The sequence below is a fragment of the Aythya ferina genome, assembly GCF_964211825.1.
Source record: "Aythya ferina genome assembly, chromosome: 2".
In the NCBI taxonomy this organism is placed as follows: domain Eukaryota; kingdom Metazoa; phylum Chordata; class Aves; order Anseriformes; family Anatidae; genus Aythya; species Aythya ferina.
Genome location: NC_140297.1, coordinates 3,678,995 through 3,694,960, shown reverse-complemented (window position 1 = coordinate 3,694,960; position 15,966 = coordinate 3,678,995). Strand labels below are relative to the sequence as shown.

The 15,966-nt window shown below is 41.0% G+C and overlaps 1 protein-coding gene across 1 annotated transcript in view; it reads left to right on the top strand.

The window, feature by feature from the left end:
* VIPR1 (vasoactive intestinal peptide receptor 1) overlaps window positions 1-15,966 on the top strand; it is a 115,741-nt gene that overhangs the window by 88,176 nt on the left and 11,599 nt on the right. Inside the window, exons 7-10 of the mRNA XM_084508726.1 lie at window positions 5,484-5,637; window positions 7,707-7,767; window positions 10,186-10,255; window positions 13,236-13,327. Coding sequence (XP_084364852.1) covers window positions 5,484-5,637; window positions 7,707-7,767; window positions 10,186-10,255; window positions 13,236-13,327 — 377 coding nt within the window. The remainder of the gene's footprint in view (window positions 1-5,483; window positions 5,638-7,706; window positions 7,768-10,185; window positions 10,256-13,235; window positions 13,328-15,966) is intronic.

Sequence of the window (15,966 nt, the reverse complement as noted above, 5' to 3'; positions counted from 1 at the left end):
CAGCGTATCTTTAGTTACCTGACTTATTGTTTTGTAAAGTTTTGTTGCATTCACGGGAGGCTGCTGCATGCATATGTGTATGTTGTGTGTACACCTCCTTCAAAACCTCATCCACCTCAGATTAACTCCTGTCCAACTAAGCTACTTGTACTGAGCTACAGAAATCTTGACCAGCTGGTCAAGACTGCCAGTGCTTAGCAGTTAATAATGATCAGAGATACCCTGAGCAGAGTTATTATGTCTGGTGAGTAGGATATCTGTGTATTTAATGCAACAGGTTCAGATCCGTGTTAATCACTGCCCCCTTTATCTGGACTGCATTTCTCTAGGTAGGTCAGCTAGTCATTACATCAGTTTTGCAACAAAAAAGTTTTGTGTTTTTTTTTTTTTTTTTTTTTTTGTCTCAGGGCTAACATTAAAGCAAAAAGCTGCTAGGTGTAGTACAGAGCCTGGTAGCCTGTGGTCATTGCTCTGCCTTGTTTTTTCCACCCTTATGCCCTTTCTCTTTACCCCTCTCTCAGAAAGCCTGGTTGTGTCTTGAGTGTTTTTTTCCTGTGACTTGACAAAGTGGGCTGTGGTTTTTGCAGTTACTGTAGCACATGTTCTGGCTGTGAGTAACTCTGATGTTTTACCATCATTACAGTAAGCTTTGAATTTGACCCACTATTGACATCCTAAAATTTTTGCCCAGCTTCTCAACTAAATATATTTATTTGAGTCACACCAGCAGTCTAAACACTCATGTGCTTCATCTCTCCTCACCCCTTCCTTTTTGGAAGGACAGGCTACATCCCTAAGTATCAAAAGCCCATTAAATATTTTCCTTAAAATGACTGTAACATGTTCTCTTTCAAAGCAAATGTAATGTCTTCTACTTTCTCTATTCTTTTTTTAGCTTTTAGACCATTACACTTCTCCGTGTCTAAATCAGTACTATCTCAGAGCAGCTCTGTCTAGGAGGGCAATAAATGCCCAGCATGACATGGACTCATTGCTTTGAAAGCCATGAGCCTGTTTCCTATCCAGAAAGCAGACATTCACACCCATATATGAGCTAAATGCTAAACACTCCATGATCAGCAAGACAGCATTTTGCATGTGTTTTGCACAACTAACATGAAAAATAATAGAAAATGATGTGTTCATAACAGAAATAATAATAATAATAATAATAATAATAATAATAATAATAATAGAAAAAGGTGTGACCAAAGATGTGTTTAAATTTGAGAAGACTAGCCTTTCTTTCTAGTGTACTTCAGGACATTCAGCACTGCAATAAATAAGATTTTTCCATTACTTGCTAGCTCAGCACCTGTAAGGATTCTCCATAATGGGCAGACATCTGCCATCTGACAATGGAAATCTCATACCCTTTAGAATACCTGTGAATATCCAAATAATATCACTGTCCCATCACACAGCACACAGGAAAGTGATACAGAGCCTGTAGTTCTCCATCCTTCTGGAGCAGCAGCTGGAAGCCCAACAAAATATGTGACAGTGCCTACGATGTCATAAGCAGCTTACTGATAAGCAGCCGAATATTGCAAAGTTTCTCTTTTTCAGATAGTCCTCAGTTAAAGAGTCCAACATAGATGGTTGGCCGCAATAAAGCAAGGGAGGCCCATGCAGTAGCTCTAAGGCATGCCTCATCTCATCCTTAAGTAAACTTCTGTAATAATTAAGATGAAATTTTCTTATTGTCTATGATGAATTTAAAGAGAAGCACAAATGTGCTTGTCTGGGGTTAAGAGGTTTCCATCTCTCCTTAGCTGGAGGCAGAATCAGTCTCTACAGATAGTGGCTAGTAGCACATGTGGAAAGGAAGGGGACCTTCATGGGAAAAGCAAATATCTCATGTCTAATGCAGTCCCAAAGAAGGAAAGCAGAGAGGAGCCACTTGGGTAGATATCACACCAGCAAAGCCAGGGAAGATCATCTCACTGCAACATCTTGAATGGACACAAGCAGGACAAGCTGCCTGGAGAAAGACAGGGAAATAGGTTTTTTCAAGTGAGGTAGTGGAAGGAAAAATAGAAGAAAAAAAAAAGTGTTGTAATCACAGAATCACAGAATTTTCTAGGTTGGAAGAGACCTCAAGATCATCGAGTCCAACCTCTGACCTAACGCTAACAGTCCCCACTAAACCATTTCCCTAAGCTCTACATCTAAACGTCTTTTGAAGACTTCCAGGGATGGTGACTCCACCACTTCCCTGGGCAGCCTGTTCCAGTGCCTCACAACCCTTTCAGTGAAGAAGTTCTTCCTAATGCTGCTTTTCCTGCTGAAATGCCTTTTCTAAACATAACCTGTATTGGTCTTTCAACACTGACATGTTGTGAGGTCTGATCTTTAATGAAAAAAATCATCTATGAGATGTTATAGCTCATGTCTGCCTAGTGCCTGTCATCTAAAGGGTAAAGCCTCTTAGGTAAACACGGATTTTGTCTCCCAGCATTGTAACAGCCATTCTGAGGCTGAATACAGCTGATGAGAAAGGCAGAGACCCATTACCAAGTGCTGCATGTAATAATGAAGAGGTCTCTCAAAAGCCAGGAAGGACTGATTTCTGAATGTGTCACAGAGCTGGCTGTCAAGGAGGATTCAAGGGAAGAGCAACACTGCAGTCAACAGTGAAACTGCATCTCTCTGCGAAATAGATGGTCTGGTTTAATCGTACCCATTAGGTAAAGGTAGCAAGAAACCCAGGCAGCAAGGAAGTACCATAAGTATCATGAGTACCATGACTTAGTGATAGAGCTTCACTGTAGGCAGCCAGATGAGCTTGGTCCATGCCAGTGCATCCAAAACTGTTCCGGGGCAGGACAATCCTGTGTCAAAGGGGATTCCAGGCTGCAAAACATTATTGCCATGTGCTCGCATTGATGCATAAAAATATCTTTTCTCCAGGTAAAGTAAAAAATGCCTGGTGTAGTAGCAACTGCTCAAATAGCCCAATATCTCCCAACACAGATCAGAGAATTGCAAAGCTACAGCCCCCTTAGGAAAGGAGTTGAGAAAAAACAGCTGTTGCCCATGTTTGTAATTTGCCTCGAGGCTGTAACAAGGCACCAGTGCTGTGTTAGGGAAGGAGGTGAAAGCCAGAGACTACCACAAAACTAGCTGCCATTGCTCATGGGGGAAGAGATGATGGGTCTGGGCACCCTTACATGGGGCGAATGCTGCCGCAACCAGATTTCAGTGCAGTTTCCTCTCTGTGACAGCAGTAGTTCTGGAAACTCAAGTTGGGGATTTCTGTCAGAAAGCCTTTCTTACACAAAAAATCACACACATTTTTTGTGAGGTGTTTTTCCCGATTCTGTAGACCATCCCAGCCCCTTGTGGCATGCTCCAGTCACAGGACTCTGCTGTAGCTCCAACACGATCATCCAGAAAGGATTCCCCCAAAAATTCATTCCCCAAAGCAAATTCATATTTGAGGAGCGTGCGGTTGAGATGCATGAAGTTTGCTCCCTTAAACCTCACATCTCACCTGCAAGCTGCTGAATTAGGGCCAAACACTGCTGAGCACACTCACACCAGCAAATCCCCACTGGCTGCAGACACACCAAGGCTTCAGGCAAAAGAAATGAGGTGTGTCAGTGTCACACAGCCATATGCACACAGAGGCAGGGAGAAACGAAGAGCACAGGGATGCCACAGGGGGGAGGATGCCACATCCTGAGCCCTTGTCAGCTCAGCTCCATGTCACCTTCACTGCCTGCGAGTGAAGTGCCTGCTCTGCCTCCACCTTCCCCCATTGCCACCCTGCAGCAAGTCTCTGTTTATGCCATCTGCCTCACAGAGGGGAGCTGAAGTGCATATAAATTGATTAGCAGGAGCCCGTGAGGAACCCCCAGCGTGACATACTGGCGGGTGCTAGGAGAGGGTTGAATTAATTTTGAGTGATCAGCGGGGAAAAGTCTTTCTCCAAAACATGTTGCACCGAGAAAACACTTTCTACACTTCTTTTTTAGCTGGTGGGTTTCATAGCAACTGTTTTCAGCAGGAGAGGTGAGCAGGAGGATGTATGAGCTTGTCACTGGTGCAAATCAATTACTACTCTAAATTCTCCATCGTGCACACGCAGAGCACCAAGGGCAGGCTGCTAACCAGGGAGTGCTGTGAGCCTGGTCCTCATGCCCTCGTCCCAACAAGAGCAGGGCATAACCCAAGCAGACTCACTGAAGCCAGCTGAATCAGCATCTCAAGGATGTTTAGACAACATGGATATGTGTAATGATGCAACCAATGATTCTCTGTAAATCTGTAGGAAATAAGGACCCAGCTGTGGACCTGCATCCATGAGGTGCTGGGGCAATGGCCAGGGCTCCCATACCTCTTGGGACATCTGACTTCTGCCTTCAGGTGTTTTGCAGCAGTTTTCACCCTGAGTGCCAGACAGAAATTTCCCATTCACTTTTTTTTTTTTTTTTCATTTGTAAGCTGACTGTTCCCACTGCCTGTAAATCATTCTACTTCTGTGCTGCAGTGAAATCTTCGCAGCAAGTTGCAGCGTTTAATTATTCATTTTCCGAAGAAAAATAATCCTCTTTCCCTTTTCAACTCTCCCCTTCCAATGCAATCAAATCTGTCCATGCTCATTAGTGTTTACCCTCTTTTGTCTCCTTATCCTTTTATTTATTTAAAAAAGATGTGTCACAGATCTTTTCTTTACTGAGCATTCACAGCTCTTTGTAGACTTGACTTTCTTCAAACCCCTGTCTCAGACCCCTTCGTTTTTTGCATTATCTTCCAGGCCACAGAGTGATTATAATTGGACTTTGCTTTCAAGGGCAAATTCGTTTATTTTTGTTGCTGTTTTTATTTTTATCCTGGGCAGTCAGTTTGTTCAACTCAGAGCCTTTGCTTCTTTGGGTTCAGGGAGGCAGTTAAGCAAGCAGTCCCACTGAGAATGGTGGGGGGACCATGATGCCAAAATCACTCAAGATGTTGTTCATCAGGACACTGACTCTGGTGGCAAAAGCAGCATAAAAAAAAAAAATCCTCTCCAGTGCAGATCACCTCCATTGCACAGAATCAAGAGTTTGTAGGCTGCACCATAAACCAGTCCCTGGGTTGGTCTCCGTTCAAAGTAACACCTTTTCGGAGGGTTCTTCTGAACTAGGGCAATGATTTGCCTCACAGCTCGACTCCACAAGCCCTCCCCAGCCCAGCAGAGGGGCTGGTAACTGCACATCAGGGCAAGACCTTCCAGTGTCCACTCTGCCACTAAGCCAGCTCCCCAGACCCAAACCCTACAGAGAGAAGGACCATGCTGGTAGGGATCATGGTCACAGCTTAACAAGGTTACCAGGCTTGAGTGCTTCTATCTCCAGGTTCACACAGTCAAACAGTGCCCAGAGATGCTGGCTCACTGGAGGATGTGCTCCCTATACAGATGTCTACTGCTAATTTGTTTTTTTTTTGCTATGGAAACATGCTGCAGCTCACCACTCATTTTTTTTCTTCTCTTCCAGGTAGGCTGCAAAGCCATGATGGTTTTCTTCCAATACTGTGTCATGGCCAACTTCTTCTGGCTCCTGGTGGAAGGGCTGTACCTTCACACCCTGCTGGTCATCTCCTTCTTTTCGGAGAGGAAGTACTTCTGGTGGTACATCTTGATTGGCTGGGGTACGCATCTTCTCAAACCTGAATTCCAGGAGGTGATCTGGGCAGGCATTTTTAACAGCATTTTAATCCCCAGACTTGGAGGTTCATGGGGGACAGAGACGTCCCATATGTTACATTGCAGGCTAGAATTCAGTACAACCAGGAGCAAGATTGGGTGACTAGAGGAGTTTAACAGTATTAGCCTAAATCTTCAAAGGTATTTCAGAGCTCAGTTTGTGCTAGGTTCATTGAGACTTGGCCACCTCAGTAACTTACACAACTGTTGACTCCTCATCACCTTTATAGTGAGTTGTTCCCACTTGATCCTGGCTGGGGTCCCAAGGCTGTATCATGCATTGACCTCAGATTGTAAAGGGGGGTCTCAACTAAACAGGACTCCTGGACTGAACCTGACTGCAGTCCCTTGCTCTCCTTGTCTTAATGAATTCAAGCTAGGTAGCTATCCTGAGATCCCATGACCTGTGTGCTAAAGCTGATAACCTTCTGCCCACTGCATTCATGATTTCTCCAGCTTTAATGTGAATCCAGTCTCACACACAAAAATAAAATAAATAAAATAAAATAAAATAAAATAAAATAAAATAAAATAAAATAAAATAAAATAAAATAAAATAAAATAAAATAAAATAAAAAATAAAATGCTGAGGAAGGCAAAGTGAAACTCCTTACAAAGTTGCCCAGAGCTGAACTGCAAACTTACACAAATTAATCTTACTAGATCAACTCCATTCTCTGAAGAGGAAACAGATCTCTTTTCCATTATAAGCCACTTAGATAAAGTTTTATGTATAAAGCAAAAATGGCTTTCTATTCCATGTTCTCAATAGCTGAAACTGGGAAATAATTAGAGCAGGGAGTAATCTTGAAAAGAAATGAAAAAAAAAAAAATCATTTCTGTCATCTACGGGGGTATGCCTGGACTCAGGATTTGAGCAGTTAGCCATACAGTAACTTCCATTGAAAGTGACAGGAGTTACGCTTGGGTTCACACTGCAGAAGGGAGACGAATCTCCACACTATAAGCATAAGAAGAGGTGATGTTAGCAGGCCTTGTTTCGGATGCAGTTAATCAGGTTAGACCTTCTTTAAACCTGCCTTGCACATAGATACTCTTCCTTTTGGAACAGTACAGCTGAAAGATTTTAAGGAAAAATGTATGATTTTAAAGGAAATGTCTTGCATTGGTAATGTGTTCAGAGGTTGCTAGGGTAAGGAAGGGGAATTCAAGGAAATGACAGGTGCTTGAAGGATTTTTGGCCTTTCAGTCATCCATCATTTGCAAGAGCATCAGTGATGTGTCTGAAATGGATCATGCAAGAAATAATGATTTGGACACACTCATTGCAGTTCTGTTTGCATTTGGAAATCACTAGTAATACACAATGTACAATACTGTGACTAACACAAAACAGAGATGTTCCTTCCTGGCATATTTCCAATCTAAATCTAATCAAAGAGGAAAGAGGGACCGCAAGGATGGAACAGGACCACCTTAGTCAGGGAGAAGATTATGGAGTGAGGAGAGAAGGCAGGTTCATATGGCCAGCTGCTGTCATTACCATGTGAACTTGTCAGTGCAGGCTCCCTTGATAATGGAGATTCAGGCAACACAGTCAGGGAGTCCAAGGTAATACTCCTTGCCCTAAAGGAAACATCTAAAGTAGCTCAGAAGGTCTCTGTCTTAAAACTGCATGTTTCTCTCCACTGATGCTAATGTGGTGACCGGCTTAGTTACTGGTGTCCACACTGGAAGTCTAAAACGATTCGTGCTCCTTGTGTTTCACCATCGCCATTTTTGTTGCTTTTGTTTATTTATTTGATTGTGTTTGGCTTTACAGTGGGATGATAAATCAGGTAGGGAGCAATTTACAGGAAAGTCACCTGGCCAGTGGGAGAGAAAGGCAGAATGTTGTGTGCTAGGCACGTGAGCATGGATAGCATGAAACATTTGCCCACTGTTAAGGGAAGGCATCACATCAGTCACTCAGGAGAGAGGGAGTGTGGGGGAGAGCAGCCTTCAAAATGTGAACGATGATTTGTAACAGTAGCGTCATCTCTTCTCTCTCCAGGTGCCCCCTCCGTGTTCATCACTGCTTGGACTATTGTGAAGATTTACTTTTTCAACGTTGGGTAAGCCTGTGGACTCAATTCTCTTTTCTGTATAATTCTTCCTTCCTTAATCTCCAAGGAAGGCCAATGAAATGCCTGAAGTTGTAGAAATCCAGCCATCCTTCTGTAACCCCAAAGGCAGTCAGAACAGAGGCTTTTTTTGCCCTGCCACCACACACCAGGACATTCTCCCAGATCTCCATGAAGACACGCTGTTACATGAACTTAGGCTTACTCTCTTTGTTTCCCAGTCTGATGATGAGGATATTTGCAGAGAATTTGTGGCCAGCCCCCAAGGGTCCTGTTTGGTGCACAAGTTTAGCAGGTCCCCCACACTCAGAGCAGCACTTGACATCCTGCAGAACTGACCCTACATACACTAGCACAGCACAAACTTAATAAACACACCTTTTTTCCTCCCATAGAACAGCTTTAAAATCTCTGCTTCTTTTTTTTTTTTTTTCTCTCCAGACGAATCTTGGGATCTGTTCTTCATCCTCTTTAACCTAACAACTGCCTTTGATACTTTATATATGAAATAGATAGAATACAGATAAGTAAATGAGACAGATATTTGAGCTACCCAAGGAGACATGCAAGTAAACAGGATCTGATCTTGCAGCCCTCCCTCATGCTTTGACTCAAGCAGTCAAACCAGAGTAATTTGAAATGCTTTTATGAGAAAACACTCTGGAGAGTTACAGAATCAGGTGCTCATTATGTACTCACTGTGCATACACTGGCATCTTGCATTTACAGCATATGGTTAACTCCATTTTCTCCCTTGCATTCTCTCTCTCCAAATGTGTCCTGATTTGTCCTTATTTCAGTCAGAGAAGCAGCTCAGATTTCTCATTGCATTTTTTGATATATAGTCATGCTAACACATTTCCTTAGGGCTACTGAATTCTTTTAAGATTTCATTCTATATGCATAAAACTGACCTTATTTACTGTGTTAATAAATACCCTCTAAAATGAGAAAGAGACCTAAGGATTTAACCACTCTGACTACCAATTCTTCTTACTATATATTCCCACTCAGCTCCAGCAATTTTTAATAAAAATACAGACTGCTTTGCATTTTCTGGAGGCTTTAAAGTGCTACATTTTTGCACCAAGTAAAACAGAGTGTGAATTTACAGGATATTTTAGTACCTAATATAGATTATTTATTTTTATATTAAAATGACCTACAGAGAAAAATTACAAGAAATTAACCTAGATTAAATAAAATCTAATTATGTAAGATTTGTTAAACAGCATTAAGCCTCTATTGAGATATTCTAACTCCAAAGTAAAGTGACCTTCATTCAGACTGCCTGAATTTATTTTAAAAATGAAGTGCACTAGACATAATTAGGGCCACTTTAATTCTAAATGAAAGGGCAGTGTGCACCTGACTAAGTATAAATATCTGTATCTGAGCAATTCACTCTAGCCTCCTTTAATAGCCAGTAGAGATTTAGCCAGTGTGGTCCATGGACGGTAGTTCTTCAGTAATTTTTCTCAACCTAAAGGTGATGCTTAAAATAGGTCTCAGGAACTGTGCCCTAAATGTGAGTCTCTCCATCTACCATTACTCGCTCTGTCAGCATTTTGAGTTAGATGAGCTGAATCCAGCCAAAACTGTCTACAATGGGTTCCAACAATTTATTTCAAACATGAATGCAGACCAATTTTCATGAATGCTCTCCTGAAAATGTTCCCTTAATCACCTGACTGTTTTGAGGACTGCACAAAAATGTGTTCCTAGCTGCATTAGTCATTTCTAATTTATTCCTAGTTTGTTTTTTCCTTGTTGCCTTTAAATACAGTTCCAGATGACCTAGGTGAGTGGTGTGGTTTGCAGATCATTCTGATTCAGGAGGAGGTAAATTGCACCCTGGATCTTATGGACATGTCTGACTAGATCCATAGCTCAGATGCAGCCAGCTAGATTTAGTCAGACAAATCCCACCATATGCCTTCTGTTATCTTTTTCAGAAGGGGATTTTTATTTTATTTTTCCTGATGGTGCTGACTAATCAGTGCTTAAGGAAATCCCTATCCATGATTGTGGATAGCATTAGAGGCCTTACTAATCTGTGATTTTGGTAACTCTTCCTTGGAGGAAACCTCAGTGCAGGCGAAATTAAGCAAATATCCGCCCTCCCCCACTATCACCCCAACATAACATCTTCCAGCCCATTCCATTACCAAGGAGTGAAGTTCTCACAGCATTATATCTGGGCAAATGCTACCTACCAGTGCTCAAAGCCACTACAAAGGAAGTTGTCAGCCCTTCCCAGATCGTGCACGCCAGGTTTAGTGCTTTTCATATAACCTGTCACAGCCAACTTCAGCATTTAGGGAAACAAATTACCTGAGAAGGTTACACAGCTGCTTGTTTGCTTTTCCTGACATTCTAAGTCTGATTTTTTTTTCTTTTTCTTTTTAGGTGCTGGGAGGAAATAATAGAATCCCCCTTCTGGTGGATCATTAAAGCTCCTATTTTGGTGTCTATTTTGGTAAAGTATCAGCACATTCTGCAAAGAAATCTTTAATACTAAGTCGGGGGGTGGAAACGTGTTGAGAAGTGTTCTGTAAAAATCCAAAGAAAGGCACTGACACTGTGATGTATATTGAATATCTGTCTTGGGATAAGGAAGCTCACCTTTTGGATAAACATCTTTGCCATTAACCATTGACTGCAGGAAGAGCTTGAGTGTTGGGGCATCCAAAGTGGAGCTCACTTAACTCAGACCAGCTCCATCTCATCTGGTTGCTCTGGGCATTCTGGTGCAGTAGCCATGGGAATTTGCAGCCAGAGGAGATCAAGGAACGTGCTTAAAAACCCAGAAAGACTCATTTTGTGTAATGAATCAATGTATGTCTAAATGAGATCAGATGAATTTTGCCATTAATGTTTTTGTTCTCTGAGCTCACCATATGCAGAACCCAGGGTGACTTGTTCAGTTGTAGGTGTCGACACTATAAAGTAATATGGGATGAGTCCTACCCTAAATTTCTACCTAGCTAGAAAGAAGATAGATGAAATCCTCCAGGTATTTGCCTTTTGTAATAGCATCCAATACAAAGTTGGATTCCAGCTATGTGTTTTTAAAGTTCTTGAGAAGCTTGGCTGATTTCCATACAGATCAGCAAAAAAGCATCACTCCCTGCTTCTCTGGATATGATCAATTCTGACCACAGAAACCATGACACTTCTAAGGAACTCTGAGTACTTCCATCCTTGTTGAATATTATGTGTTTCTTATGTTAGGTATCGAGCCAAAACTTGAAATCAAATGAACTTGAGTTAAACTTATCTTTGAGTTTTCTCAAATCAAGAAAAATGTGTGGGAAGGGAAGGAAAAGAGTACAACAGAAATCAAACTAAATGTGTCTCTTTTTAAACTGAAATCTTTTCTTAGACTTACATTCTTCTTATTCCACATATATTACGTGCACTGCACAGAGACCTTTTCTGTAGCATTTGTCATACAGAGATTCCAAACTGAAGTAGTTTGAATAATTACTTTTTACTCTATTCACCTTACTGAAAAGAAATAAAATACTTAATGACATGTCTCAAAATATTTATGTCACCATAGAAAGATAAAATAGTGTTTTCCCTTCCCCAAGATAACCTTTTGGTAAAGAAACACACCCTATTCTCCTAGGATCAATGATTCTATGTTTTCTTTTTGTCAGTAAATCATTTCCTCATTACCAAACAAAATCTACCCAGCAATTTCTGATTTTACTTTTGCAGATATCATATAAATCTGTCACAAAGGAAGGCCATGATAACAGCTATCTGATGAATAGCAGGTTTCTGCAGGGAGGAATGCAACATTTTCTGCATGTCAACTGAAATAAAGCATAGACCTCAACTGAAGGGAGAAATACATATGTATAAGTTAAAAGTTAGAAAAATCTGTCCAACCTAAAGATATTAAGCACTGGGAATGGGGTCAAGTGCCTTTAATTGTATTCTAAGTTGAAAAATATGCTGAACAACTTCTCCAGTTGCCTGACAGCTGTATCTTCTACCATGCAATGCTAAGGCCATACTAAACCTTTAAGTCACACCCCACCTGCTTACAACTGCCCTATTTCTTTCTCCATGTTTACTCTTAGCCACAACAAGCCAACACAGTCAATATTTAATATATGACAGGAAACTGGGAAGCAGTTCCAATCCTACCTGCAGTGCTGCAACTTGTGTGCTATTAATGTTCATTAGAGTAATTGATCTAAGTAATTCTGTTTTGAACTGATAAATTTTACTTGCCATCAAGTCAGATGCAAACCATTTTATAAACAAATAAATATGAACAGAAACTATAATAAATGGCATGGGGTAGATAAAGAATCATTAAGTAATGCATCATAACAAAGAAATACAATTAATTTCAATCACTCATAAACTTCTAAAAAAAGAATGATTGTCTAAATGAGAGATACTTTAATCTACTTTATTCACCTGTTGTTGAGATAAATGTAGGAATTGCTAGGGGAAATGTCACAATTTGTTTTTTTTGCAGAAAATGAAATTGGCTGGTTAACACAACACCTACCAGCCTTTAAATCTCTGAAAATCAGAATTATATGTGCCTTCACTAAACATGAAAGGATAAAGAAAGAGGTTGTTTGCCAAACTAAAACTGAACTAAGTCCACAGAAATCCACAATCACTTTTTTTCTGTTGTATATGTTGCATGAAAAACAGCATGGTTCAAGGGATAGGACTTTAGAAGCAAGTAGATCTTCCTTCAACTCTTGCCATCTATTAGCTCTACACCTTGTTTATAAAGTAAGATTAGGATTGTTTGAGTATGTTAATGGAGCATTCTGAGATTTTTAAGTGAAAAGCACCATCTAAAAGCTAGGTATTAGCTGGATTTGTGGGGTCTAACCTTGTAGAAGATAACGTTTTCCACCACTGTGTTGGTGAGGTATGTCCGTTGCTATACAAGGTCTCTGACTTCTCTCCAGAGAAGAAATGCCCAGTAGCATTGAGAAGAGGCCTGCTTAAGTGGATCCTGCTTTGTGTTTTGTTTTGGTTTCTTTGGCTTTCCGCCTCAGTCTTTGACATGCTCAGCAGCCGGTCCCATGTCACCGTTTCCTGAGGGCTTTGACGTCCGTCGCTCCGCTAACTCCCAAGGCTCTTTTCCCACCCTGTCGTCGGCTCTCCCCCGCGCAGCAGGACGTCGTGCATAGCTGTGCTCTATGGGTTTGACATCATCATACTTGGGATATATGACACAAAGTCCCAAGCAGGCTGATGTCAGGCCCAAGATGGCTGCCATCCTATGTCGGTTAACTATGTGCTCCTAGAGTGGGGTTCTCTGCTCATGGCTTGTTAACAACGGCTTGCTCCATGGCAAAAATATTGCTGTGAAAGGAATCCCCTTTAATGATCATCTCTTTTCACTGGAGAATAATACTGCAGGAGCATAATTCTTACTTCTTTTTCTGTTTCCTTTCTCCCCGGCCCAACAGGTGAACTTCATCCTCTTCATTTGCATCATCCGTATCTTAGTCCAGAAGTTGCATTCCCCAGACGTTGGACACAATGAAACCAGCCAATATTCGTAAGTCCTAGACTTTTCAATTGTATTGTATGATTTTGCAAAACCTGTTTGGGTCTTAGTTGAAGTATTGCACCTGTCTGCATTTTACTCACCAGAATCTCATAATTGTTAATTGACTAAAGATGATCAGAAATCAGGAAATGGGACATTTGCCTAAATGGCTGGGCACGAGAGCAACAATAATGGTCATGAAACAAAAAGGCCTTTTTCAATGTATATTCAATATTGGATTCAGAAGGTCAAGAAATCCTGATGGAAAACAAAAAGTAGCAAAATCTACAGTAGAGGTGCTTTTTAAAATGAAATAGTTACTCTCAGCACACTTTTTTCAAAGAAAGATCCAGAAAATTCATACATTCAGTACAACCTGTGGCAAATTTTCCCTATCTTAAGGAAGACCCCTGAACCAGATTGAATTAATCCATCCCTAATATACCCATTTCTCTTCACTGTTGATAATTAACATTGTCTTAAAAGTTTTGCTTAGTGTAGCACTTTTATCCTAGGATAAAAATTGACCCTAATGGGACTTTTTGTAATGAACAACAAGTGAGATCAGCATCTGCCTTTGTGTGCAAGACTGGTCTTAGGTGCAGCACTTTAAGACTGTAAGAATCAGTCTATATGTATGGATTTCTTATGACTTCAAAGTAAACAAAATAAAAGTTCAGACTTACCTCATTTTTGTCTCCTGCCACTGTCCTGGCTTAGCATTTTAAATATCCTGGATATTTATTGAAGGATTTCTAGAAAATAACTGAAAAGGAAAAAAGTACAGTGTCTACCTGGTCATGGCTCATAAAATCTTTGTCTTTGGAGGGAGCTATGTACGTTGAAGAATATGAATTCAGTTCATCCTTCTGCAAGATGGAAGACTTAATATCAGTATGGTTCTTAAATATCAACCAACCATAATACTGAGTCTTTCTCTCTAGTGATGGTAAATGATGTATTTCATCTCCTAGAGATTCTCGGATTTATGAAAGGAAATTCCAGTATTTCACCTGAACTTCTTCCTTCAGCTGCCAAAACCAATTATTTCTTTTTCCATCATCATAACACGCCAACATTACCAGGTCCCCTGCTTTCTATCACGTCTCTTTATGTATTTCCAGTTGGGCATTGTATCATCCTGCCTTCAGGACTACAACAGCTTTAGCCAGGTAGATAGATTAAATCAGCATATTGAAATATGTCCTAGCACTATGCAGCAGCCTGGAGCAGTTGGCTCCCATTCATCTCTGTAGAAGTGCTGCCAACAAGCATCAGAAGGGTTATGCCCAGATTACCTAGCAGGTCATGCTGAGCTTTGAGTTCAGGGCTTTTTTCTACACATTTTCCAGTGAAGTGTGAGCTGCCAGTAAATCTCTCATTGCCTGGTAAACAAGCCTAGCATGACATGGCAGTAAGTAACTCAGACTTCCCCTCACTGGCCTGCCAGACAGGAACCAATTGCTGAAGTATGAATGATCTTCATGTCTTCAGTTCCTCACCTTCCTCCTCATCCTGGAAAAGCATCTCAGCTCCATTAGGGCATGAAGCAGTTGCTCACATATAGGTGTCCAGTCCATATGAAATGCTGTAGGACACGATATACTTGCCTACGCCTGGCATCTAGGACACAGGACTTACGGGAGACTTGTACTTTTATACAGTGACAGCTAGGTACATTTGGGGTCCAGATCCTTTTATAAATGCCATCCAGCATGTGATCTCCAGTCCTTTTATATGTCATACCCCTATTATCTGAAATGCTGCTGCTTGCTTCAGGGGGTTTGGCCTGCACGACCCAAGAGAGCTTACCAAAAAGTGTTGTTAATGATAAGTGCTGGTTCCTCCTGCCAAATCTGGGATGAATATGTTTTAAACTAACAAGATCAGGGATATCTCATCTGAATTTCTCCCTCCTTCTCTTGTTTATTTTATATTGTTTATTTTTGAAAAATAACATCTTGATATGTTGATCGTATTGTTCAATTCCAACCAGTTTCGGTTTTAGCTGCAGGCTGGAAATTCAGGTATGCTACTGACTCACTCATTAATGCCATACACACTGAGCCAGGCTTTAATGTATCAGAGACTGTGAAAACAAGTCTCCCAAAACAGCTTTCTGCAAATGACAGAGACTTGTGCAAGAACAGGACAGCAATATTTCAGGGAAATAGAAGAAGAAAACATCTTGTTTTCTGCAAAAGGAAGGTTGAGCAAAATTCATCTCTCTCTATTCTGTGCATGTTCATAGATCAATATCACCATCAAAGTTTTCTGGGCAACTTTCCATTATGCGTTCAGGAACATGACTAAAATGTTGGTTCACTCTTACCACTCCCACTGGGAGGAGTAGGTTTGGTGCAGGGTAGTGGAAACTTGTTTTTCCTAAATTACCTGTCACCATGTATATCTGTCAGAAAGGAAAGGTATAAGACATGTAACCTGTGCCAGGAGTGGAAGTTAATTTTTTTGAGAAGCCATGGCTTCCAGCAGGTAACATTAACCAACTTGAGACAACCTCTCAAGCAGTTCTGTCTCCTTCACAGTCAGCTTCATCGGAGAAATTACACCATGACTAGGGACAGCAGTTTTCCTTGTTGTGGTTTTCAGGGAGGTCTTTTTAATATTATGAGGCCAGACAAGAGGGA